This window comes from Sitodiplosis mosellana, unplaced genomic scaffold (genome assembly GCF_009176505.1).
Source record: "Sitodiplosis mosellana isolate CC-2019 unplaced genomic scaffold, AAFC_SMos_1.0 Smas_scaffold_6150, whole genome shotgun sequence".
Classification (NCBI taxonomy): domain Eukaryota; kingdom Metazoa; phylum Arthropoda; class Insecta; order Diptera; family Cecidomyiidae; genus Sitodiplosis; species Sitodiplosis mosellana.
The window spans coordinates 4,407,765-4,433,158 of record NW_022601391.1 but is presented as its reverse complement, the minus strand read 5'-3'; the positions used below and the strand labels follow the sequence as shown (position 1 = coordinate 4,433,158).

The following is a 25,394-nucleotide window of genomic DNA, read 5'->3' as shown; positions in this document are numbered from 1 at the left end:
GAAGTAGTAAAACTATGACCATAAGCTCAACATATGTGTTGGAAACACCTGAAATAGCGATTTTGGTGGATACCTTACTGTTCCTAATGTAATCTTATTATAGTTATTGATATAGGCGACATTTGATGTTGCCTACATGTGAACAGAAAACTATGTCTTCTAATTAAGTTTTCCACATTTTTTTCGCGATAAACTAACGCTACCTACTTAGTAGCGTGAGAAGAACAGATTTAACCGCTACTAATAAATCAGTACAAATTTTATCAAGAAATCATTCATCGATATTCATAACATTCTTCTAAATAACGTTGTAAAATGTTTTATTGTCATAATTTTTCTAGGCCATATTGTGTTTCGTTCGGTAAACAGGAAGTTGAACAAAAAACTATATAACAATGCGACAACTCTATACAAATAAAATTCATATAATATCTACATATCGTGGCCATAAACCATATGTTCAATAAAAAAATAGCCTCAGCTTTAATGTTTGTGGAGAAAAACAAACATATAATTATCGATTTTGTGTCACTTAATAAAACGTAATTGTTAAACAGAAAAAGAAAGTCTCCTAAACAATTTTACAACTGTTCTAACTGACATTTAATTAAAAATACGGATTCATTAACTAAGGAAAAGAAAGAAATGTCTCAACACTCGTGTATATTCAATGAATTCAGTTTACAAAAAAAAGGAAAATGCAATGCACTTACAATGGATCGGAAAAGAGTATTTACTAATTGGCTATTGAAAATCCGAAACTGTACGAAAGCACGTTATATAACAATTTAAAGAAAAACAGTCACTGTGGTATCTGAAGTGTTTCGTTCTTAAATCGCCGAGAGTAGAATATTCAGGTATTTCGTTTTTTTTCTATTCCTTCTTTCCCTTTATATAACTATCGAATTCCGATTAAATTCAACAATTCGGTTCAGGTAAATTTCGTTGTTCAGGCGGATCTTTTAGCATTAATTTATTTTATAAAAATAAAACGTTACGATATGCGTACAGCGAAAAATTACGAAATGTAAATTTAAAAAAATAAATAATATCTTTTAACTTTTGGTCGATCTAAGAGCGAACTTACACACCAAAGAAGAAAAACTGAACTAATTTGAAGTAAAAATAGCTGGAGTGGTAGTTTGAAAATATTACCATGTAGATGGAAAATATAAATGAAGGACAACGTCTGTGTTAGGTTGTGTGAAAATAAAATTCAATTCTGGAAGAGCAAATGAAGTGCGAGTGTGTGCCGATATCACCACAAGTACAAATAGCCAACACAGCTACAATAGTATACGGTGATAGTAACCGTAACTATAGTCACATTCATGGCTATAGTTAAATATATCTATCCATGGGTGAGATTGTGAGTAGAGTTTGTTTTCGTGGAGTTTTTTTAAGGTGAGAATGAGCATGCTTTGACGGTTCTGTTAGCGTTCAAGTAGAGTAGGTTTACATGTTTCGGGTTGTATCAATTTTTCGTGGAATTGATAAGACACCGGGATAGTCCAATACTAACAACTGCACCATTTGCAAAATGAAATTCGTTCAAACTTCGAGAGTACAGTCGCAGACACCTTCACCTCGCGCTCATTCCGCGGCGAACTTGCTCAATATTATCAAATATTGAGCAGTGTCAAACATGGCCGTCAACATGTGTGGCGCTGTTGTATCTCCGGGTGATAAGAGTTGTAAAACTGTTACCTCTTACCTCTTATCTTAGTTGTGTACAAACAAAATTAATATAGGAAGTATATTTTTGCTCATTTTCGATTAGAGATAAAAGAGAAGACACAAAACAGTTATCTCTTATCAGCAAACAACTGAAAAATCTAAGCAACACTCCTCAAACATGAACATAGTAAAGAAACTCACACACCTTTTTCATAATAAAGTCCATGAAACATACGCTACTCTCAATCTCACCCATGGATATATTGTGCATGGTATGCGCTGCGTGGATAAAAATGACTTTTATGCATTTTGGAAGCACACATTTTCAAACAAACTACGCTTTTGTGTGGATTTTTAAAGTTTTGTTGTGCATGTGTTGCCAACGAACAATTCCAACATATGCGCTACACATATAGGCTATTGTGTAATAGTGTTCTCTTGCTCATACTGGAAAAGCGCAGACCTTTTGTTATGGTTTTTACTTCAGTTCGCCTTATTTTCACTTACTTACTTTTGACGTTGAATCCCTTTCAGCTTGGCTCATGCAATATTTCACCAAGTTTATCTAATTCGATCGCTTTTGTTGACGAAATAGGTACCAATTAACTTGAATTGGGTCAGTGAGAAATCAACTTGAACGTATCGCAAGTATTTCAGTGCAGATTCATTAATTGATTATTTAACCTTGAATCACGTGCCTTCTATGCTGTCGCGCGATTGTTGCAATGCAGTATTCGATAATACGAAGCATGTGTCTCGAAGCGTGTATGCTTTGGTCGTCATTATTGAATTCTCCTCAACATTAATTATTTTGAGCATAAATTCATTCAAAAGATGGCATCTTACAACTATATAGAAACACTGAAATAGCACTATTTATGAAAAATTATTTGAGGACAAAAAAACGGAAAATTAATCGAAATGATTTAAAATTGTTAATCGTTAACTGGATTTTATATCCAGACTTTATGCCTGTTGGAAATGGAAAATTGTCTGAAATTCCCTTTTTGAAGAAATAAGTATCGATAAAACTGTTGCAATTATTTCTAATATCGTTTCATATTTAATTTATGATTTTATCAATTCTCAGTCTCAGTTCATCGCGATGAATGAAAATTCAAGAGAAACAGTGAAACAATGTGGTATTCTGTACTTAATTGCTTTTAATTGATGTAATAACTATTTGTATATAAGTGGATGTGAATGTGTCTGAATTTACAGAACTTTTTCTTGTCGACTTTTAAGTGTAAATCTATACATAAATGAGAATATAACTAGATTTAAGTACATAATTTTGAATTTTTTTTTTGTTTAAATCTTAATTGGCTAAATTTTACGCTTTGTTCCTTTCTCTGGCGAGAATTCCATTTAAGGCGCAAATGTGTCCACGTTACAAGGTCGCACACTATTCACCCTAATAAAATAAAATTAGTTCATTAATATATCATCTGCCCATCCTAGCGATTGATTTAACAGCACACCTCAGTGCCGCCATTAAACTTAATTAGTTTATGCTAAAAATTATTTATTTCTTAGTGTTTTTTTCCTTCATATTATCAGTTCAAATAACATTTCGATTTGTTTGCATATGTAATGAAATTACCTGAAAAACACGCGGCGAGTAAATGAACTTTAATTTAAATTGGGTTAAACTATGAGGGTTAAAGGGAGACATATTCTGACAATATATGAATCTAAATCTTGAAGGTACATTTTTTTGTTTGTGTGAAATATCAAACGTCTTTTCAAAGTGTTACACCGTCTATTTCATTTCAATTAGATGAAAATGATTCGGTTATAGTAATAATATGATGATTATTTGTTGATGAATAGAGGGATAACCAGTAAATGTGAATTATCATTTACAACCAAATTTTCGTAAACACCTATGCTTATCCACCGATATGCCTTGAATTTTCAAGAATTTTTCCACATTTTGTATTTCATTCACCTTCTAAATTTATTGTATCGATAAGCTCTACACACGCACTCACCATTCTGTTGTAACTATTATCTGCACCGGTGGTTGTACAGGCACTAACTATCATACACTCCTAATCACCATCAAAAGAGTGTTTCAAAATGAAGCACTAAATGCATTGGAATGAAACCACAATTCAAATGTTCTTCAATGTGAATAAAACTCAAAGTAAATTCCATTGGAATGAAATGTAAGGTGTTTCACTTTGAAAAATGCTTCATGTTTCACATTATTTTTTTCTACCGTTTCGTTTCATTTATTCATGTTGTGAGAACATGTATGACTTTCGCCCTCACTAATTCATTTCTCAAATGGGCGCGCTACATCTTTCTTTTGATGCAACGGCCGTTTTCATATCATTTTCACATTTTCAATAAATATCGCACGGAAGATGTGAGATTAGCCATCCTCGTATAATACCATTGATTTTACATGTAAAATAACAACAAAAAACGACAAAAGTGACCTCTCGTAGCGGAACAGTTCAAACTAACGAAACAAACACAATTGAACATGTCATTTTCATGTTCAGTGTTGGTTGTGTTGTTTGCTGTATAGCCAGAGAGAGAGAGGGAGATGTCTACAGCTTAGTGGCATTGAATGACATTCAACACCCATGAGATTAGCGCGCAAACACACCTAAATCATTCCGTCATTCGCCCATCTTACATAGATTCACATATTTCGTATGGCTTAATAAACTGAAGATGTGAGAATGATGTGAAAACGGTCGTTGCATCAAGAGCAAGATGTGGCATGTCCACTTGATTTGTATTAATGTTTAGATATCTGGAATACAAATGATTTTACAACGATAGCCTCAGAATCAGTTAAAAATGGATTCGAGCCAAAATGGAGTATTTTTCTTCACCCTTTGACAAACTCTTATGTGCACAAAATACAGTACATGCTCCACAATTGTATCACATGACTTTGAACCTACATAATTTCGATGAAAAAAAATTGAACTTCCGTCAAAATATCATTCATTTTTCTTCATCATATTTTTCAGTTTCTCAAGATAATCATTTGTTGAAAATTACGAACAAAGTTGGAATATTGTAAGTAATCATCGTACATATTTGTTTGAGCCATCAAAAGTTAAAACTTTTCAATAAATTATAAATAAATATCATTAAATTATCACAATAAGTGTTAGTTGTTTACTTTTTTCCTCTCAACGTTGGCTTCAAATACATATATGTTTTAAATGTGATGGCCTTAAGTATCGTTACGTACTATACGTAATGAAATCGTTTATTTATGAAAATGTATGAATAAACTCAATCCGACTGAAATGGGAGTCCGGCGGAAACTGGTCGGACACTTGTATTATCTTGTGAATAAACGCAATGTGTTGAGGTTATAACGAAAATTCGCAAAATGTTTGTTGGGCTCTGGTCCGATCAGCATTTGCTATTGCCAGAATATTCGATTAATTAGTTTGAAGAAAAATCTCCGATTGAAAGTTTAAAAAATAAAACACTTCAAAACAATGTTCGCAAATCAGCGGTAACAAATTTATCGTAGGTTTTAAGCTATGTTCAATGTTCACAGTTTAACGGAAAAATCATTGGTTGTGATGAGATTTTTTCTTCTAAAAAACTAATAGTGTCGTCGTGCATTATAAAAAATCTGTCTGATCAAACGCCGCACCGTGTGTTTGCTTTGCCAAAAGAAGGAATATGTGTATTGGAATTGGTTTTTGGTGGATAAAATGTCCATAGCGTTGAATAAATGCAGTTGCCATTGCACTATTGTTCAGTTGATAAAATTACGTAGGAGATGGAAACTCTTAAATTAGAAACATAACTATTCCTTAATTATCTTAATTGATACATTTGATATTTTCGCACGTGTTCTGCAGTGTCAATTCTTACATATATCTACTTTTTGGACACATTCGCTAGCTGTTTAAAATTTTTTTTTACCAGGATTCACTTCGCTTTGACAGATACAAATTTTATTCAAATTTTAAAAAGCGTTGTTTGTGTATTGAAAGCCATCTTAAAATGACTTTTAATAATACGTAGAGGTAAAGATGCGAAGAGGTCAAAAAGAGAAGAGTCTGCTGTGTGTGTGTGTGTGTGTGTGTGTATGTGTCGCACTTGAGGATATATCCGTACTAAAACGCTTTGTGAAATGTCTTTCGATGGTTTTCACTGTTCTTCTCACGTATGTTCTGTAAACTGTCACACGCTTTCTGCTCGCAACGCTTTTCTTAAAAACAAATTTTCAAAATATCATCACTTTTTGTCGTTGTCCATTTTGTTTTTATCGATTGAAGATGAAACCATACCTCCGCCATTCGTTGGGTACATTTTATCCAAATATTTAAGGGATTCATTCAAGAAATTCTGAGATGGCAAACAGAAAAAAAATTTGTTTTAAAATATTTCATGGTTTACATGGAGAAGAAAAAGTACTGGATGCTTACCTGAATTGCTGTAAGAGCAGCAACTATGGCTGGTGAGCCGAATCCATGTGATATTAATGAGAAATGTGTAAGATGCCGTTGTATTGATGGATCTAAAATGTGCTGTGGACGCGTATTGCATAGAGGTGATCTGTCCTGGTTCAGTAAATCCATCAGCTCTTTTGTAACCTGCATCCCAAATAGGATTTTTCATGTGAACGTTTCTATTGGATGAAAAATGGGATCATTGTCAACAATTCACTTACTTGTTTCGTATTCAAAAGGAGTTCTTTTCGTCGATATGTTTCTTGTGGTTCGGTATGTTGTCGCAGTAGGTATTCTGCAACTTGCCTTGATGGAAATTCGGTTTCACACACATAGCCGAAGTCCCGAGCCAAATGAATAGCTTCACCTAAATATACAGAACGAACACGGCCATCTCATCAATAACAATTATCAAGCGGACATTTGTTCTATGAGCACATACCTTCAACTAATGATGTAAGCAATGTCACATTTGCTGCTTTGCGACGTCCCGCAGGTAAATTTAACCCAATTTTCTCTAACTTCTCACGCAACAATCGACCACCGTTTTTGCTTTTTGCTCTGTATTTCATAAATGGAATTTAAAAATTAAAACAGTTGAAAACATTTAAAAAAATGGCACAATGCACAATCTACTACAATGCATACCGTCGCAAAACACCACCCAATAGCGATGCATTCAAACATTCCGGTGGAGACAGCCTTCTCTGAACTTCTGCTATTGTAACTTTGTACTTGGATGTACTCGACAGTAGGCTCAAACGACCAGGTACTGAACAAAATACATCGCTCGGCGACCCAACACTCAGATTATTTGGTTCTTTTCCACTTTTCATTGCTATTGAAAATTGATAATTGATTTTCATTAGTTAGCATAAATATTGCTCTATACAGAAACGATGCCAATCTACGCCTAAACAATCAGAAATTGATAAGATGATTTTTGAAAGTGCAATATTTTAATGGCGATTGCAAAATATAAATACATAAATAGATTGTGGCAAAATAAATTTAATATCATTCAGCGACAATCTACTTGGTTTTTAATTGCATATATGGAGTGGTCAGCATTTTCGTGAACATTATAAATTAAAATGAACGAAGCAATGAAGACGAAAAACAAGAAACACAAACTAACGATAGGAAACTCAAAAACATGGATACTACATTATATGCTGGTGTAAATTAGAGATAAAACAGAAAAATGGGATATTTACAATTCGTACAGATGTTCGAATGATACGCCCGATTTGCATCCGTAAAAACATCTACGTGGAAATATTGAAGAGGAAATAGCAACCAAAAATTATAGAAACAATTTTTGTTTAGGTAAATGAATTTATGTCATACATTTTTGTCATTTTATTTTGAATTAAAAAAAACACATGCGCGTCAGTAGTGTTGGATTTAATTTTTTTTTTCATAGAAGATTTATATATATATATAAATATATATATACGGGGTTTACAAGCGTTTATTTCGAAGATGGTCATATTTCTATTCGGAAATAACTGAGACAAGGACAGAAAATGGAACTCTCAATAGAAAGTGTCCTATATAGACATCGAATTAGTGTTTTTTTCCTTCATAGAATTGAAGTTGGATTCGTTCATTTTCTTGTTTTATAATAAGGTTTCGTATTGCCAATAAATATATTTATGTTCTCCAATTTCATTATTTGTTTGGTATGCGACATACGACGCCGAGTTATTATCGATTTTCAGTTTCTCACAATGGGAAGCAAAGGCCGAAAACTACGGGAAACACCATGTGATAAACACTGTAATTTGTGTTTATTTGGTAGTTTGACGCAATGGATCATTCGAATCACATGAAGGCAGTTTTAAGAGTGTTAATTATACACCGTTTGTGTGAAGCTATGTTATTGTTGATGTTTTTTTAGCCGTCTTTTTTTACAAATTGGGTATATTCTCGACATTGTGTCTTTGTTTGCGTTGTTATTTCTTTTCATTCAATGCGACAAATTGCTGTTGCAAGTTCCTATGCTTTGTGTGGTACGTACGCTATGCACAGACCCCACTGAGTCTATATGCATTTATATTAGATTTCAATCCAATGACAGTTAGGTACAACAAAACGCATACATCGAACGGGTGTTTCGTGTACCATGTCACATAGTCTATGTGCAAGCGACTAACATTACTCAAAATTCCACAATGTAATTTGCAAATTGAACACGCATCAGTTTGACAACGAGGGAAATTATATTCAGATTCGTACTGTAAAAATGATTGGTTTAACAAAAAAAAAACTTCAAACATTTGATTTCATACAAATTGATTTGTTTTAAATTGTAAATAAATCTAAAACGCACTTTCAACTGCGAATGGATTGGAATCTTCGTTAAATTCGAAATAAGGTTGGGTTAAAAGTGTTCCACGCATATACATTCAATATATATGTACATCTAAATTTTCGTTTTTACTAATATTCTTATGCAATCATATGATAGAGCGGACAAAAACTAAACATAGATTTGATATGTTTTTTTGTTGATAATAAATTTTCAACATCCATGAAAGGCAAAATAGCTGTCTTTTGGTCAAATATCGGATTTTCTTGTAGAAGACATTCCACTCATAATGTTCATGTTCATTTTGTCTACTCCAAATTTTCGAATTGAAATCCTCCCCCACTCTCTCTATACCTCTTTTCACTTTTCCAACGTACAACAAACAACGGAATTCCATTGTGCTTCTGTTTCTTACCAGTAAAGGTCCCTCCTTTACACTAAATTTTTTGTAAAATTCTATGCGCATTGGATGGACTATCGCTCCAAACCTACCCAGAAAAAAATTTACGTCCCCGTTTTTACGGGGGGAGTCTCCAGGGGGTTTGAAGTTAGGAAAATCGGCTTTTTCGGAGACTATAACTTCCAAACGGCTGGAAATTTCTAAGAAGTGTAATTGAAAAAGTTGTTGATCCCGAATTATTATATTATTATATTTATTAATATTAAACATTTTGTTGGACAAATCATCCCCAAAAAACCATCCCTCCAGGGTCAAATGTCACCCCAAAAATTGGAGATTTTTGAGTCACCCTATAGTTTGGGGTGATTTTTAAGGGATGAAGTTTTAAGCAAAGTTTTCAACTTTGACGAGATCTACAACTTTCCCAAAGACACTTCTAAGAAATTTCCAGCCGTTTGGAAGTTATAGTCTCCGAAAAAGCCGATTTTCCTAACTTCAAAATCCCCCCCCCCCTGGAGACTCGCCCGTAAAAACGGGGACGTAAATTTTTTCTGAGTAGGTTTGGAGCGATAGTCCATCGAATGCGCATAGGCTTTTACAAAAAAATTAGTGTAAACGGGGGACATTTACTGGTTAGTACAATGACAAAAGAAATGCCGATCGGCAAAGAAATATCGATTTAGCCCTTCAAAGGAGTAAAATCTGAAGTAGTTCCGCTCTATACATTTATTACGATGCAGGCGTACGCACAGAACGGCAACAGTGCATGGGCACGTATTTATGTGTTATTTAGCCATCTTGTAGTTAGCGATTGAGTACCGACTGCACGTTAACCACTTTTTAGAGGGAAAGTATTGAAAAATGAGAAAAATAAATGTATTTATCCACATTATGATTCCTCTTTACACCAATATTCTTAACTGTGCCAAAGAGTTATACTTTATCGCCAATGCTTGTTTGTATAGGGGAAGTGGGGGCGAATCGTGTTCCACTGGCGATATCTCGCGACTGACAGCAAAATATGTAAAAATGAAATTTATCGTAGATCTGTCATATTATCCCGCATATTTCGCTAGTTGAGACTCATAGTTTTCATTCACACACAAACGGGAAAATTGAAAAATGTGTTTTCGGCATATGCTGTTGTGACATTTTGTGACTTTAGGATTTCAAATAACTACAATAAATTTTCATTTTGCCCCAGTGAATGTAAGTGATTTTTACAGCTAACGTCGCGTAGAAATACAAAATTTTGGATATTTTATGATATCGCCTTTGGCAATCGAACATATACCTGGGGGCGAATCGTCCCGCACGAACTTTCAACCCCTAATTGGAGCTGAAGTAAAGGTTGTATCAAGTTGAAATATTCACAATATTTATTGGATTTTTTATGGTTTTCCCAAATATGAAATCAGTTTAGGGTGTTAAATGGGGATTTTACCCTCTTTTTGCCTTAAATTGAGATTGTTGGCGTTTTTTTCAATTTATTTCAAACTTTAATTGGATACATGATTTACTTACTTTTCAAAAGAGGTAGGTCTGACATAAATCCGGTATTTTCATCCATTCCGGTGTTTTGGCCATCATCGACAGCGCTTTGCAATGCCTGATGCAAAGCCAACGGATCATGTTCGTGTAACCGATTTGCTGGATTTCCAACACCAATCGAACCACTGTAGTCGCCACGACGATCTGTGTATGGGAATCCATGTGACAGCTGCGTCTAATCGAAATGAGCATGAACGAAACAGAACAAAAAGCATCAATACATTGTCCAAAGTGCAATTACCTGCTGCGGTTATGGTATAATATCAAAGAATTGAATATAGACGTGTGACAATATTATATATACATTCTTCTAGAACAAACGATGAAAAAAATTTTGCCCCCGAAGAAAAAAAACAGAAAAATACGCCCGTCTTGAATTCTTCAATGTCAATTTCTTGGTATGCTCATGTAAACATGTGTGGTTGACATTTTTTGAGATCCTGCATGAAGACCCCTTTTCGTATATTTTTTACACGTATGATTACCAGGGGGACTCTGTGTCATTTTTATCATTTTCAATTTGAAAAATCTCTACAAAAGAATATGCGATTACAAATGAAAGCCGAATTTCACCATCAAATATTTGAAATATCCCTATCTTCAGAGACGTACTTACGCATCAGATGTTGTAAAATATTACCGCTTCTGAACACGCATTAAAGAAAACATTCGGAGTTCGAATTTAAATTTACACTGCATAGCCCCGACTTTACGTACAAATTAATTTGATAATACTGTATTATATATTCAATGCTCATGTTCCCAGTATAGTCTCCATGGTTTTCATTGATTTTTCAGTTATGTTTATTAAAATAATAACTTTATTGGGCAATCTTTATTCACATCTAAAAAAAAAACTGGAATCACTTAATTTTTCTGCATTAGACAGCATGATACTACTGTGATATTTCGATACATTCCAATCGCTCTTCTTCATCAAAAATTCTGTGATCGATTTTATATCACTGAGGAATTTCAAGTATTTTTATTTCCAGACTTCGCGTAGCATTTTTGGAGAAATGAACGCGGGGTAAAAAAAAACTTGCACAAGACCCAGAACTGGCAAAAGCATCTTTCTGCACCCATTAAATTGTTGAATAAACGTCATTGATTATTATTGGCGAAAATAAAATAGACGTTGTATTGTATTTTAATTTATACTTATTGACTCTAGGAATGTACCGAACAATTTAAATTTGTATTCTCTATCTGTACTTCGTGGAATACAATTTATTCGATCTATTTGGGATATTAAATTTTCTTGAATTTTTTTTAATAATGAATATTCAATATAAGTAAGTGTATACAAAATGGTTGGTGTATCAGCGAAATATAAGGAAATGAAACGATGTCACAATTGTTTTCGCGTGTGTACGATGTGATTCAAAAATAAACAATTAAAGATAAAATGTGAGCATCGATCAACTCAAAGTACAAAATGTTGACGATGAGGATAAATTGAATAATACGAAAAGCAAAATCATTACAAAACGCGACGTGCCAGCTAAATGCACGCGGCAAAGACTAATATAAGAAGCAAACTGTTCACTGAGCTTCATTATTGAAATAAACAGAGAAGCTGTAGTCTATGTTCAGAAATCAACAAGATACACCGTTCACCTTTTTTCTCACTCCAACCATATCAGGATATATATAACCAGGATGCAAATCGTTTGAACACGAAAAACCGGCACATTCTCCATAATACATTCATAATAATAAAATTTTATTTGAATTTAAAATACTGAAATGAATATGACCATAAAACTGCGCGAACTCAGATACGCAGACAGGATTTATGTGGACCATTTCAGTGTGAAAATGGATGCATTTCTCTCTTAAGATCTGGTTCTATGATGTCGTTGGTCGCGTCTTGCCCCATTTCAAATCAATATCATATGTCTGCAGCAGTTCGATGCTTTACGAGTTTTGTTGCTGGATATTCCAATTCCCTGACCAGTTCAACGTCTCAAATGCAATTGGAAGCGCATTGTATCAGTCTACGCACAACACTTTGTACGCTTTATCATCATCAGATGATGTGGTGATTACTTACAATTTATGGGTCAATTTATTGAGTTTAATTGGCAAATGAATGATCGGCAAGTTTGCTGACTTATGCCCATTCTCATTGATTGCAAAACGATTTAAGATTTGTCGACACAACAAAAAAGTCTTGTTAGAATTTCAATCGCCATGACAAACACATCGGCTTGATTTTGATTTAACATTGAAATAGAAATCCTTCAGTGTACAAATGTATATATTTCAATTTTCACTCACCACATGACCTTGGAGCTCTGCCTCACGGTGTGTTCGATGGATCCCCAATTGCTCTTGTGTCGGTCGCAATCCAGTCAACTGATTATAATGCTGATACTTGTTGAAAATGTGCAAAAGTATAAAATCAACAAATATTCTTGCTTGATTTTCCCTTGAATCAATCTAACTCACCACATGGCCATATGGATCAGCAGCGCCTAAATATTCTATACCATGTGTTCCATGGTTTTGCTGTTGCGGAGGACTCTGTGTTGTGTGATGGAATGGTGGTGGAAAATATGGTGGCTGAAAATCCGATTGAAGCGCTGGATGATGCATGTCTGTAATCAATTGGTTTTTCAATTGTACGTATTGTTATTGAGAGATAGTGAGAGAATTTATTTAAAAGAAAAAGGCTACGAATGAAATATGTTTCGATAAACGTAATAAATATAATAGCGTGGAAAAACAAGATACATATCAATTTGGAGAAAAAGTTTGACCATTTTTGCGCGTGCAAAGGCGTTATATAGAAATGGCATCAATTTTGCTCTCAAATAATTTTGGAGAAACAATCTTCAATGTAAAGGTGAGATGGAACATTTGTGCTCTCCAGTGTTGGGTAATGTTAACAATTTCTGTATCTAGATAAGATGAGATTCGTTTTTTTTTCGAAAAAATTTATCTAGATAAGATGCCGCATCTTATCTAAAAAAAGTGCGAAGATAAGATACTATCTTTAAAGTATCTAGATATTTTTAAAGATATTTTTTCATGACAAAAATTGTTTTCTACTGAAAATTTTCATATTAAAATATTTTTTCGTTTTCGGTTGCTCTCACATACATGGCATCACTGGTGCTCTCACATACGTTTTTTGTCAGTTTAGTTCTCGGAGAAAACTATATCGGTTTTGCTTGCATCGCATTTACGGAAATATATTTCATTCGTAACGTTTTTGAAATCAGAATTTGGATGTTAGTTCCCATGCAAGACTAGTTGTATTCTTGATATAAATGAATCGCTAGCAAGTAGATTCACAACAAAAACAACTATCCAATCATGTAAGAAATGTCGAATGAGAAAAAAAAAACAACTTACCGATGGATGGAGATGGTCCATGTGTGTTTGCATGTGCACCGCTGCTTCCATTGCCACCGCTATGACTTGTTGCTACTGTGCGACCACTGTTTCCATGGCCAGTATGAGTATTGTAAACTGGACTGGCACTTGACAAACCGATTCCACTATGACTCGTCAAACGCTCCTATTAGTTTTGTTTGATAAATTGTAATTTTCAATTTCATTCGGAACTCAACAACTTTTTATATTATTCAGAAAACCAAAAAATCTACAATTTTTGCTAGTTTGCCACTTGATACTAAACATTTATTATGAATATTCTTTGAAATGTTTTTCTTCAATCACAATGCCCAATCCGAATTGTAGACATTTCTTTCTCTTAATAACACCAATTTTACCTGTGCTTCTATCACTGAAGACATATCCACGTACGCTAATGCCATAGTTAGATATTTAGCGATTTCGTAACAACTATGAACAAATGAATGCAATTCGCCAACAATTATCGTACTTATTACTTGATAGACAACAAATAATTTGGGACTTGATGAAAGTCTGAATATTTAATTTCATTTTTTTTAAATATCACAATTGCAAACAGGAGAGTCTTTGTATAAGATAAATATTGTTTGAATTTAAATACACATGGATCGAACATATGAATCATCTCTTTTGGATGGTTTTTTCTTTGCTGTTGTTGTGTATTGCTATTCAAATTATTTCCACATTTGATTGAATCACATCGACCAAAGGTCTTTCACTCAAAACGGTGCTGATCACTTCGAATAATAAGATGTACAGAGTCTATGTTTGCTTTATCAAATACAAAAAATATTCACCGGAATGTCTTTTCTAACAAAAATCAAACTGAACGAACAAATCGAAATATTGGCACAATATATGCTCATAAGGCAGACGCTCATCGAAAATGTTAGGCATTCTCGGTTCTTCTCTTTTTTTTCATAACGCGTCAAATGTTGAACATAAACTAAACGTGTTGAACCATTTGGGTACACAGTAGCCGGGTCTGTTGTGCTGGAAGATTTGCAAAAGAGTGAGAGAGACTCCGTGCTGCTGGAATAATGTGAGAAGAAGTAGCATACGCATGGTAGTATAAGCATAGTCAGAATACACATATACATATAAGCACCATGTCACCACCTTCCACTCGACGGGTTTAAAGTGTGGTCCGTGGTAAAGCCGTGTTGAAAAGATTTCAGCATCAAACGCAATAACAACGATACGTATTGAGACGATCTGTACCAAAAATACTGTTGATTTTTTCGAATTTTCATTCAATAAAGTTATAGTATTATTTGGTGAACGATACAATTCATGTTAATGTATAATTTTTTACAAGCAAATGACTCCAATATTTTAACTCAATCTAATGATAATTTTTAATGGTGCAATTTTAAAGCAGTAAATAATTGAACTGAATCAAATGCGCCCGACCATCACTTCATTGGATATGTTTATTATGAATATTTGTTTCAGTGTTGAGAGACAGTTTCCGTTTCAATGAAGAATTAAAGTAATCTTTGCAGTGGTACGGTTCGGAATCATATTATCCAAACTTTCTTAAATCATAAATAAAAATACATATGTTATTATGGGCTCGTAAGTTGTAATTATCACATTCGAATTGATGGCGCAAAATAAGTGATTGTAATAAATGGCAAGTAAACAAGTTGTAATTCCAGTTTTGTTTTGTTTCTTCCATATTTTTCTTCTTGTCTTGAAACAAAACTAACACTGGAATATATTATTATTGTCCATTTGATCACAAATCGAAAAGCTTCGCGACTCTGTTGATGATTCCAAATTAAACTAGATTCGCGTACAAGAAATGCACAGAAACAACGGTAACATTTGAGTTTTTCTCTTAATTGGATGTAAAATTAAAAAGAGATTTGGGTAGAATGCACTAGTACCGTATTTGCTCGAATTTTCAATTGCATAAAAACGTCAAAGACAATTATGCGTAATTATTTGCATCAAAGTAACGGTTAATATTTTTTTTAATTGTTCTGGTTGACACGATCTACGCGATAGATGATGGGTCTAATGTGCACTATTTTTTTCTTCTTCAACTTTGCACGAATCAGTTGCTCAACTCAAGCAGTAAATAAAATTATTCAATTTCCTCAATATTCAATCGTACAATAGCATGAAAACGTACTATGAGTAGATTGTCTGGTAGTCTGGTTGAAAGTGGAGAAAACTTTAATGAAGGACCCAACGTGTTTGAACAACTTTTGCATAGTCGCAGAGTGAGAACACATTTGCGCTCTTCTGCGTTTGCATGCGATGTTCACACAGTTCATAACAACTGATCAGCACATATCAATAGCTTCACTTAGATACTCCTTTCTTTTGACACACTTCAATGGAGATTTTAAAACGAAATTAAATCAATTAAATATATATATGGGTGAGATTGAGTATAGAGTGTGTTTTTTCTTTGATTTATATTGTGGAAAAGACGTAAATGTTTTCTGACGATTCGGTGTTAGTTGAAGAAGAGCATGTTTGCATGCCCCGTGCTGTTGCGACTATTCAGCAAAACTGATTGAGAATGATGGTTTGGTTTTGACAAAGTTGTAGAACTCAGGATACTCTATGAATTTGCTGCATACAGTTATCTCTTACTACGACAACTCGAAAAAACCAATTACTTTCTTCCTTCATAATAAAGTCCATGAAACATGCACTGCTTACAATCTCACCCATAGATATTATACAGCCAATTTCAATGAATCTGTCATTAATCGGTCTGCGATGCTTGAGATGGAATGAAAAGAAAGCGTGTGAGAAATTCATGTCGCAAGATATTCACACAATTATTTCAAACCGTACACTTGTCGAATATTATATTTCATAGATTCGATCTTTAATTAATATAGCAAATTATTACGAGCACATTTTCGGCACTACAGTCATTGCTTTTCAAGTTATATTCATCAATGCAAAGATTATTTCTTTCATTTGATCAATCGATCGATCAGGCATATATGTCGATATAGTGATATGATTGTGTTAGTTTTAATCTTCTTCCATTGTTTTTTTTTTTCATTCGGACATTTTTGCTGCTTAATCCGATTGAAAAAGAATAGGCAAATAGTTGACACCGGACTGTTGAAAATAGAGTACTTAATATATTTTGATCGTTAGTTTGCCTCATTCAACTTTTGTTTTGTACGTTGGATATTTCTAAATTGTTGAACAAACATTTCGAAGCGAATGAATCATTTTGATACCTTGGCTATAGTCGCAATGTAAAAACGTATCCATAAATATTGCTTTGACAGTAGCAAGTAGCACTGTTTTTTTAACAACTGAAGATTGATTCAGGCTTTTTAATGCTACAAATAATTTACTTTGTTCTTGCCCAATAGTCTCACCAAAAGAAAAACTCGATCAAACACATTACTAGCGAAGATGAAGCGAAAAACATCTTCGTCATCGTTTTACATGCATTCGATAAATTTTTATTTGAATAACAAATAAGCATTTCGATGATGAAGAGAGCAAAAAACTCATTAAACCATGTTTGTAATGGAGCATACGTATGTGTCTAGTGTATGAAGGGGAACGCATTCTAAACATGAGTTTGCATTTGAGAACCGATATGACTATTCCATCGTATCTCTCCCTCTCTCTCTCTCTCTCGCAATGTGATTACGATCGACAGATAGGGAGAAATCGATCCATTTCTTTTTTCTATACGAAACGGTTAGTAAAAATTCTTCTTCAGCAATCGTGACGCAAAAATAGCTATAAACGAGCGAATGTTTGACGCGACATACCACTGATCATAAAAAGAGCCCATTGCAAACACATTTTGATGACTGTTGAATGATTTTGAAAACATCGATTGAACTCATTTCACTGCGATCATAAATCGTGTGTGTCTTTCATATGTTCTCTTCGCCGCCACCAAAGAGATTGAAATGGTTTAAAACAATTTTGTGTAATATTCGTATTGGTTATGTTCTCGCTGTTCTTTTGACCAACGATCGCCAGCACGTTTCTCCAATGCGTCCATACATCAATTACAATTTTACTCATCAGCACATGTTGTTGTTCAGTTATTCGCCTTTACGCTGGTACGTCATCTTTGCATATTGGCTGAATGACAATATACATGAGTCGCTTCAATGATCACTCATTTATCGGTATCGCCATAAAAAAATTTCATTACCCACTTGTTTTTCTGCACTTTTCCATTCGTACAATAAAACCGAAAGTCATATTTTACAAGATTTTCTGTATTATTGCTTCTTGTTGTTAATTATTTTTTTGTGAGTTTAAAAAAGGCTTTTGTTTCCTTGAAAATAATCATTTGGTCTTGACAATAATTTACAATTGCAAAGTATGTGAGGATCTTCTTCCGATTGTATTCTTATTACATTCCTGTTGAAAAATTACCATTGCCATTGCGTAGCGCAAAAAAGAAAAGGTGAAAATACTATCTTTCGCATAATCAGAGATTTCAACATGGCCAACAATTGAAAAGCACACGAAATATAATCAATTTCATAGTTGACTTATGTCCCGCCGCGAATTCATCTGTTTTTATGCAATTAAATAATTATATTAGTTCTACGATTCAGCCCATGTAATTAATAGCGGTTTACTTTTTGTGTACAATAGAAAATAAATGTGTTTTGCCAACCACTAACATTTTTAAAGTGTATCTACGAGCAAACAACAATAAATGGATATCACGGAAGCTTGATCATATTCATCGCCACATTTGTGTGCGTGTATGAGTGTTATAATGTATGTCAAAAATTGTAAAGTGCACAAAAGTTTCATTTTCATTTGTTTAATAATTTATATTTATCACGCGTAAACCAAATCAAATAACAATGCCACCTGCAGATTTGATTTGCAGCAACTTGAGAATGACAGAAATGATAAATGTCTTTGTTGGTCTTTTCTTTATTGACTATTTCTTCACCATCATCATCATCATCATCTATGCGTGACCTCTTTATCTATGGATTTCAATCTCCAATAGAATTTGGTTAATAAATCAGTTGTGAGTATGTGTATGCGTACATACAACAGTGTATTGAATGTGTGATATGTACCATTTGTTATATTGATATGCAGTGGAACGCATATCTCTGTGTACCTCAGACAAAAGATGAAAATAAACGAACTGTCGAATAAGTCGACAGAATATAATCGTACCAAGAAAGTAGCAAGATGTAAAAAAAAATAGCTTGATCGCTTTGGCAAAGTGTTTGGCTACATTCGGTGTATACACTCATAAAAAAATCACGGGTGAAAAATTAACCACACGGTGTTTCAACGAACGCTTCAATCCGCGAGAACGACTATACATATTTCTACTGACTTTTTCGTAGTCATTTTTATAGATACGTCAATTGTTATGTTAATGCGAGGCATTTGGACGACGAAAAAGTCAGAATAGAAATGTTTAGTCTTTCTCGTAGGCTTGGACCATTCCTAATAACTCTGTGAGTTTTAACTTTCAAACTCAGATTTTTTTGTGAGTAGATTTAAAGTCTGCGACAGACACATTTCAAGTTCAACATCATGATGAGTCTTTTGGTACAGTTTTCATGTGGAACGAATTGTTGTTTTTGTAAAAGTACTAAACGCTTTTATCCACGATGAAAAAAAAACACACATCGTTTTCCATATAAATTCCGTCCGTCCGTTCCTTTCTCTCACATTCGATCCACAGCTCCAATTCCACGATGAATTAATAATTAGTTGCTAATGGTAATAAATAAGACATGAAATTTGATCTTTTCATTTTTTGTTACTGTTGTTATTATTTGCGGCATAAAGAAATTCGTCCGTGGAGTTTCTTTTGTTTATATAACGGTGAAACGCTGCCCAATAGATGAGCGGATATTTTCTTTCTATTCGACTCGTCTTTTCACGAACCGTCACGAAATTACGCATAATACATCAACCGAATTTTGTATGATAAATGCCAAAACTCACTGGGATGACATTCATTTCAATATTATCGTTTCAATCAAAAATTCAGACTCATATAGGAACTCATCAGTTCGATGAATGACCCTTCAAATTTACGTTCTATTCTGATTATTAATATGAAGGGAAACATAGTCCGAAAATAGTGGGGATGGGCTGAACAAATTTGGAAGAATGTATATACATCGAATTAAAATTTTTTGCAGCCGTCATGTGATTTTTTTTATGTTCAATTTTTGTCTAAATCCACCTTTTTGAATCATGATGCTAATTCAATGATTACTTTCAACCCTGCAACGAATATTATTGCAACGCCCAGTGTACCAGCCCATATGAATAGTTGTATAAATACTTATTCAGTAGTTAGAACACATTGAATTCGAAAAAAAATGCTGCAGTAACGCGAGTTCAGCAATATTTTAAACGGGGCGAATTTGTAAAGAGAAGAAAAATGTGTCGAACGTGTTTCGTTTATCTCAAATAGCCCGTGACTTCCTTTGGGTTTTCATTGCTTGCCATTGATAACGTGTACAAATATGAAGCATTCCGTCGACAATGTCAATATGATATTCACGAAAATTGCGTGCATCCAGGAAGCGAAATGGCGTCAAAGTAAACAGACAACACGATAAAAATTAGTTTAAGCATGATATCAATAGGCCATATGTCACGAATGAACGAAATGCGATTTTGGGAGCTATTCAACGTTTGCGCTTAGCAAGGATGATACGCTAGACCATGACATACCACAAATATTCGGTGTGTTGAGGGTCGTTGAAGCTATTTCGATCTACACATACTGAAAAAATCGTGTGCGCCCGGGTATTGCAAAAATGAAATTCATTCAAACTTCATAACATAAAAGAGCACGGTCGTAGACGCACTCACCTCACGCTCACATTCATAAATATTGACGACAAAATGTGTGGCGCTGTTGGTCTGATAGCTTTTTATTGAGACTTTGAGGGCGCGTGTGCGGTAAGTTCCGCCACTGGCTTTTACCTTTCTTCCATCAGGGACGGACGGAACGATTGACTACTGATTTTCAAAATCTCTTCTAAGGGCGCATTGCACGCAAATTCATTGAGTGAAGGAATGTCCAAAGAGAGCAAAACAATCTAAAAAGGCAACGATGAATGAACGATTTTGAACCTAATACAATTTCAATATCAAACCAGTCAATGACAGATAGCTGAGGATATATGCTGAGCATAGAAACTCAGTTAGCTGAGATTGAGACATTTTGACTTTGTGGCGTGTAGTCCATACAAATTTATGAAAACACGCATACAATTTCGTGCATTTCATCATGCATTTATATGGACTACACGTCAAAAAGTCAAAATGTCCCAATCTCAGCTTACTGAGTTTCTATGCTCAGCATATATCCTCAGCTATCTGTCATTGACTGTATAAAACACAGTAAAATATACTTATATTCAATAAAATGGAAAAGAATGTGAACTTCTGAAATCCAGCTATTGCGTCAAAAATGTATATTCTGTTTGAGGGAGCAAAAACCGCTCGATGCGGCTACCCTTTCCAAATGCTACGTATCACCGCTCGATATTTGAACTGAACGCTACAAGCGGATACTGTTTCGTTATCGTTTATTACGTTGGTTTTGTGTCTCAAAGATGATAATGGTATAACAATATGATGAATGGGCCTCCTCAAAAATAGTTGTATACGCTATGATACATTAACGGCATAGACAGAATTCCTTTCACTTGTGAATACTCTTTCGAGATAGCATTGATGTTCAGAACGTAATACTTCATCTATGCTTTAGATTGTAGAGAGAATTCCAATGAACGATCCAAACAGGGGAGTACAGTACTGGGCCACGTCATCGGTAGCTCATTCACTTTGACGGTGGCGCAACGAACGTTTGAACGAAAGTTTGCTGACTCCAAGTTGTGCAATATATTAATATTTCTGATTAGTTGGAATTATATAAACAATCGACACATTGGTGAGTATATAAATTAATTTCAAATCCCAAGTGAATGAGCCCTGCTACCGGTATCGCTTTATATCGACCAATCACACATTTTAAAAAGTCCATTTTCCCCATTCAATTTGAATGATGAAGTCCCAATGCATGACGACAACTGTGCGTCATAAACTGTATAAGTCTGCCTCGTTTTCAAAGCGGTATTGCTAACATCTTTTACTGGTTTACAGAGAAGAGTGAAATAATAGAGCCTAAGCAACTACGAGCTTCCCTTTCGAAAACACACTCATTCGATTTCACCGAGATTCGTCGCCTAGTCATCGTCAAAATGTATGTATGTAAGAAGTTCACCGAAAATATTGCACACTAAACCAATCGCTAGCTGTGCTGCTTTCAACCTATTTCCTAATTTTATTTCTAGTTGATTTCAGCCAATACGCCGCCGGCAATTTATACCCGTTTGTGTATATGCGTACTTACGACTTTTTTCCATGCATAAACGTATTATTTCTATAGAACATGAGTATAGTCGTGTTATTTCTCTATCAATGCACCCAAAATCCATATGTTTTTTTTTTCATTTGCGTGATTTGTTTCAATGAATTTATGCGAAATCAAAGGGTATAATTCTCGGTCGGACCCTGTAGATGATGCAGTAATGACTAATATTTAAAATAAATAAAGTAAACTCACACGGCGAATGATGACTACGAGTGTGATATTTGTTATGAGATCTGCATCACAAATATTACCTTAAGGTTTAATAAGCAGTACTGATACAGAGTATTTCGCCATTTTTGTTGCAATGAACAAAAAAAACCTTTGTTCATTAGATTTGGAATTATTTAACATCCACGAATATTTCCAAACGAAACCCAGAACTAAAGAGGGAACAATTTGATAGCATTTGTCGGGTGCTTGTAATATAGTTGATGCTTCATATACACAATTCTTTGAAGCATTTCGTTGGAAATACTATATTGGCAGAAAATACCGTTAATTTCCTTAATTTGGCTGGAGGCAATTATTACATTTAAATTGTATAGAGCATATAACATTTTAATCTCGACTCATAAGGGTGATTGAAATTGGTCAATGAAAATTATGAAAAAATGAAAATCTGTATCCCTATACTACCAACTAAAATATGTTCGAAGAACATTACAATTGTTGAAGAGCGCACAACATTTTACGTTCAACAAACGAATCGTTTAAAATTGCGAATTTTTTTTTTATTATGTACTTTGCCGGTTTCAGTTTGTTGTTGCCGGTTAAAGATTTCTAATAAGTGTATATGGGTGCATTTGGATTTTTGAGAAAACTTTCAACTTTTCTAAAGACATATTTCAGAAATCTGCAACGTGAAAAGCATAAAATCGAATACTGCAGAGACCGAAAAAATGGTCGGTTGTCACTTTTATTCTAAACATTTCAAATGTAATACGGTGAAAGTTGAGAGTGTGAAAATGAATCTTAAACATATGGAACAATTGTAATTTTAGCTGGAAGCGAACTTTTGGTTGCTCTAACAATTTCATTGTTTCATCAAATCTCAGCCGGCGACAGCGGGCACAAGTGGCGAACGCACTTAAAGTGAATATCACTGGTTTTGTGTTCGCTTTCGGCATGAAAATTAACTTTGGCAGAAGTTTTTTTTTTCATTTGATTTACATATGACTAAAAGTGATTGAAAGGTTAATATAATCATTTTCAATATTTGCTTCCATATTTTTCTTGACTCATTGTTTGTGAACCTATCGGTTCGTTTGAGTTTGTCAATGTTTAAATCAACAAACAGAATTGAACAATCGACATAATGACATCTCACTCGATGCTTTTGGGTTTCACTTTTTATATGCAGTCTTTTGTCTTTGATTTGATTATCTTTTGATGCCAAGATAATTAATGTATGTCCAATCGAGTTTGGTGCTTTCATTGTCACGTCTCCGTAGGGATTGTTACGATTTTCTGTGCTACTATTCCATTCGATTTTCACTATTTCAATGTTCATGAGAACAGTTAATCAGATACACATTCTCTCTCTTCACACGCTTACGCACAGCATTCAATATTTTCACCTCCGAAACCACGATATTAATATTAAATTCATCATTCAACTATGTTATTTGCTCTTTCATCGTTTGCCGCGATTTCTATCGAAGCATCCACCTGTACAGTGTACAGTGATGAAGCTATGCTCGAACATATTCGGTTTCTTCAGCTTTCGATGAGAATGAACTTTGGAGAAAATAGAGTGCGCTAAGCGCACAATGAAAATACAACAACGAATCAATTAAGATTAAATGATATTTACTGCTATTGTGAAGACGAAAGGCGACATTGTGCACTTAGACTTGGTATTCTTTAAATTTTGCTCTATAGAAAATGAAAATATCGATTTGAGAAAATATTTATTATATTAACTGAAAAATTGAGTTAAGAACACCTTTTGTGAAAACAAAGATAGGCTCAACAGCTTTGAAATCAATTCAAGTTTGACAAATACAGAAATTTAACCAACTTTTTCAAGGGGCGATCACACGATTTAGAGTGTTGAATAATCTAAACTAAATAGCATGTTGTGTATCGACAACGTTGACATTTTATTGAGATGATCTTCTTATTTTCATACTGACATTGTGAACTCTTATTAGATTATCCAAAGAGCGTTGCCGTCAATCGAGTTGCCAACAGACACATATACTAATACATATAATAATGGACTTGATTTTTTCAAACCTCTCATGTAAAATTCTGCGTCATTGTACAACACTCGTGTGTTTTCAATGTACGCACTCGCGCTCAAACGGATTGTGATTCTTGTCGTCGAAGTATGTGGAAGAGTTCCCAAACTTTACTGCACAGTGGCAGAAAAATCACAAACCCCATCCCAATACAGTGCCGGCTCTTATATATGTATATGGACTGTTCTTCAAAAATTTAATTGAACGTATAGAGTAATTTCGAACAAATACCGACACTGCGAACATGAAAATTTCGTTTCTTTAACGTTTTCAATGTGTCTAGAATGCATTGTTACTGAAAGTAGCATAGCGAGATACCGAAATTTCATGTAGTGCTACAAACGAAAGATTTGCTCCCATGAACATGGCAACAAACTTGATACACAACGTATTTGATTACTAAATTGCAATGTGTAATTAAATTCCATTTAATTCTGTACTACCGAAGTAATGAGATGAAACAGAAGAGGATAAATATCCATTACTGATTGTTACATATTTGAATTTACAAATGAATTTCCCGTTTGAAATAGTTTCAACACCAAAATAAATGAAAACCGACCGCCCATAGAAATAGAATCAATTTCAATGTGTATTGACATTGTTGTTTGCTATGTTACAAGGAATGAAACATATTTCAGTTGACAAAGCATTCAAATGGTTCATGCGATTCAAATAGTCAAAAACGGAAAGCAGGTAGCAAACATGTAGATGTCGATTATTCCATTAGTTGACACTGCATGAATTGTAGAGCTATTGCTCAGATTTTTTGTCAAGGAATCTTATGATTTTTTTGAACACTTTTTAAGCCGAATTTATGATTCAATGAACTTTCTATTTTATGCATATATAAATTGTTTAAATTGAAACAGGGGCGTCTGTTCAACCCATTTTGGCTCCGCGTTGAGAAAACGCAGATTTCGCCCACCTGAAGCCAGGGCCGTAGCCAGGATTTTTCCTAGGAAAGTGTGGTTCCACTTTA

At 34.2% G+C, this 25,394-nt stretch overlaps 1 protein-coding gene across 9 annotated transcripts in view; it reads right to left on the bottom strand.

Moving 5' to 3' along the window:
- Nucleotides 1-2,817: 2,817 nt before the first annotated feature.
- The window catches only part of LOC129574056 (transcription factor AP-2-epsilon), a 35,935-nt gene continuing 13,358 nt past the window's right edge, over nucleotides 2,818-25,394 (bottom strand). Inside the window, exons 1-12 of one of the 9 annotated variants that reach the window (XM_055455398.1) lie at nucleotides 14,128-14,699; nucleotides 13,748-13,913; nucleotides 12,839-12,987; nucleotides 12,668-12,763; nucleotides 10,358-10,559; nucleotides 7,337-7,387; nucleotides 6,768-6,957; nucleotides 6,562-6,680; nucleotides 6,341-6,486; nucleotides 6,096-6,263; nucleotides 5,958-6,015; nucleotides 2,818-5,878 (exon numbers count right to left, since the gene is read on the bottom strand). In XM_055455398.1, coding sequence (XP_055311373.1) covers nucleotides 5,784-5,878; nucleotides 5,958-6,015; nucleotides 6,096-6,263; nucleotides 6,341-6,486; nucleotides 6,562-6,680; nucleotides 6,768-6,957; nucleotides 7,337-7,387; nucleotides 10,358-10,559; nucleotides 12,668-12,763; nucleotides 12,839-12,987; nucleotides 13,748-13,913; nucleotides 14,128-14,172 — 1,485 coding nt within the window. In that variant the 5' untranslated portion in view covers nucleotides 14,173-14,699 and the 3' untranslated portion in view covers nucleotides 2,818-5,783. Of the gene's footprint in view, nucleotides 6,016-6,095; nucleotides 6,264-6,340; nucleotides 6,487-6,561; nucleotides 6,681-6,767; nucleotides 6,958-7,336; nucleotides 7,388-10,357; nucleotides 10,560-12,667; nucleotides 12,764-12,838; nucleotides 12,988-13,747; nucleotides 13,914-14,127; nucleotides 14,700-25,394 lie in introns of those variants that run through there. The other 8 variants (XM_055455397.1, XM_055455399.1, XM_055455400.1 and 5 more) reach the window with 8 other exon arrangements.